Source organism: Ahaetulla prasina, chromosome 14 (genome assembly GCF_028640845.1).
Source record: "Ahaetulla prasina isolate Xishuangbanna chromosome 14, ASM2864084v1, whole genome shotgun sequence".
NCBI classification, from domain to species: domain Eukaryota; kingdom Metazoa; phylum Chordata; class Lepidosauria; order Squamata; family Colubridae; genus Ahaetulla; species Ahaetulla prasina.
This window is the reverse complement of record NC_080552.1, coordinates 18,300,855-18,303,365: the sequence shown is the minus strand read 5'-3', so window position 1 is coordinate 18,303,365 and position 2,511 is coordinate 18,300,855. Positions and strand designations below refer to the sequence as shown.

Genomic DNA, 2,511 nt, shown 5'->3' with positions numbered 1-2,511 from the left:
GCCTCTGCCAGTGAAAACGGGTCTCGGCTGCGCCACGCGCTTCCTGCCCGAGCTCCGTTTTTGCTGGCAGAGGGTTGCAGGAGGCCATCGCGGCCAAAAACAGAGCTCAGCAGGATGCCCAGGGCCTCCCCAAGCGCCATTTTTCACTGGCAGAGGGCTGCAGGAGGCCATCCCGGCCGAAAACAGAGCCTTGATGAGTGATGTTGAGCTGGCCTTGCTCCCTGGCCATGCCCCCATATCCCCGTCCCCCCCGAATTCAAACACAACCCCAATGGTGGAATTCAGCCGGTTCTATCCAGTTCGCATGAACCAGTAGCGGCGGCTGAGGAAGGCTCTGCCCACCCGCCCGGATGTAATCAGGTCCCATTTATCCACGTTTTTGATGCTCTGCGCATGCGTGGAAGGCCCTGCGCATGTGTGGAGGTAGCGTGCGTGAATGAAGCAAGAGCGCGTGGGAGCGCACTCACATTTGCGAACCGGTAGCAAAATGAATACCACCCCTGCACAACCTTGATGCGGCCCTCAATGAAATCGAATTCGACACCCCTGTTCTAGAATCCTCATCCTTTAAAAGATGAACTTTTACCAAAAAATTGGAGGAATAAAACCAACTTAAAATATAAAACAAGTGAACTGACCCTTTGAGAAGCTATGGTCTCACAAAATCTATAGAAGGGGGGCATTTATGTTTTTCAGTTGTTATGAGATTCAGCTAGTAATCCTCTCCCTCAGCGATGAAATGCTCCCGGTTCGGACCAGACCGCTCGATCCGGTAGCGATGGTGGCAGGTGGTTCAGAGAACCGGTAGCAAAAATCCCTGCCCCCACCCCAGGCCCAGATGAGCTGCACGATCATCAGAGGTTTTTCTTTTAACAGCCGAAAAAATGCTTTTAAAAGTAAAAAAAAGTTTTTAAGAAAAGCCTCTGATGATCGCGCGGCTCAGCTGGGATCATCAGAGCCTTTTAAAAGCATTTTTTCTGCCGAAGAGGTTGTAGAAAAAATGCTTTTAAAAGGCTCCTCTGGTGATCCCAGCTGAGTTGCCTGATCGCCAGAGGCTTTTAAAAGCACTTTTTTACAACCTCTTTGGTCGAAGAGGTTGTAGAAAAAATGCTTTTAAAAGTAAAAAAAAAAAAAGTTGGCCATGCCCAACCAGTCACATTCCCCCCCCCTCCCCACCAAGCCATGCCCACAGAACCGGTAGTAACAAATTTTACATTTCACCACTGCTCTCCCTCCAAACTGGATCATCTCCTTGTCTGTGGACTTCATCTCCCAGAATTCCCCTGCCCGAGTGGCCATCGCAGGAACCACCTTGGGCGGGGCCACCTGTTGAACGTGACTTCTTCTGGCCATCGTTTTTTGGAGCAAGCCAGAATGTCTTTGTTCTAATACTAGCTTAAGCCTTAGAACATCCTTTATAAATCACTAGGGCTGACCCCAGCACAACTGGACGTGGCAACGCAGCCATCGGAAGACCTCAAGAAGACTTTGGTGGACATATCTAGAGATCTACACCCTAGGTGTGGGACTGTATATTCTGCATGGGGAGGGCAGCTTGTTCTGAGCCATGGCTTAATTAGCCGGCACTATCAGCTCTGGCAGCAAACTAGTGAGCGCCTACCAAGTGACTCGGTAATCTCCCTTGATGCCGATGAGTCACCCAGGAACAAACGGTACTTCAGCTCTAGTTAAGCAGTTGATTTGCCTGCTAAGAAGAGGCATAGCAGCCCTCGCTGGTTTTATATCCTGTGGGGTGTGGCTCCATGACTCAGCACTTCTTAGGCCTGCCCCACCCCTGCTTCTGTTGTTCCCGCCTCTCCTGCCTACGAAACCTAGAGCCCAGCCAGGCCTGATTGCCATCAGCTGGGTCTGGAGGCGTGGCCTGGGGGGGGAAAGAGTCAGGGGATGGAGGCCTCGTTATCTCTTCCACCTGGCCTGTTTCTGGCTCCTGGAGCTGAGCCAGGGAAGCCGGTGCTCCCGAGGTAAGTCCTGACGGCCCTTCCCCCTCACTTTCCAAGTCACTTTTTCGCAGGGGGGCCGGCTCGGGGGGCGCAGACACAACACAGCTAACTAAGCAAGGTTTAAAAAAATAAAATGATAAATGATTGATACGTTTACACTACAAGGAAATGAAGAGGGATCTCAGAGCATCAAAGATTGTCTTGATAAAAAGAGGGCACTTGGATAGGAAACGACCATGGCTATAAGTCAAGCAGACGCTCTTCGCAGCTCTCCACGGGCCATTTAGTGGCACCACCAAACACATCCACGTTATTGTCGACCCACGGAATGATGTTGCCCGGCATGTTGATGGAACAATTGGCGATCTTCATAATATCGTCCGGCTTTAAGACTCTGTCCCAGATATTGAACTGGCTCATTTCTCCAACGAATGCTTGAGTGGCGTCAAATCTGCCTCCGACGGTGTCCTTCAAGACAAATGAAAGCAAGCCATTGGTTAAAAACGTAAAGGTTCCCCTCGCACATGCGTGCTAGTCATTCCCAACTCTA

At 50.8% G+C, this 2,511-nt stretch overlaps 1 protein-coding gene across 1 annotated transcript in view; it reads right to left on the bottom strand.

Moving 5' to 3' along the window:
* Positions 1-280: 280 nt before the first annotated feature.
* Positions 281-2,511, bottom strand: part of NPTX2 (neuronal pentraxin 2) — a 32,065-nt gene continuing 29,834 nt past the window's right edge. The window contains exon 6 of the mRNA XM_058157767.1: positions 281-2,429. Coding sequence (XP_058013750.1) covers positions 2,202-2,429 — 228 coding nt within the window. The 3' untranslated portion in view covers positions 281-2,201. The remainder of the gene's footprint in view (positions 2,430-2,511) is intronic.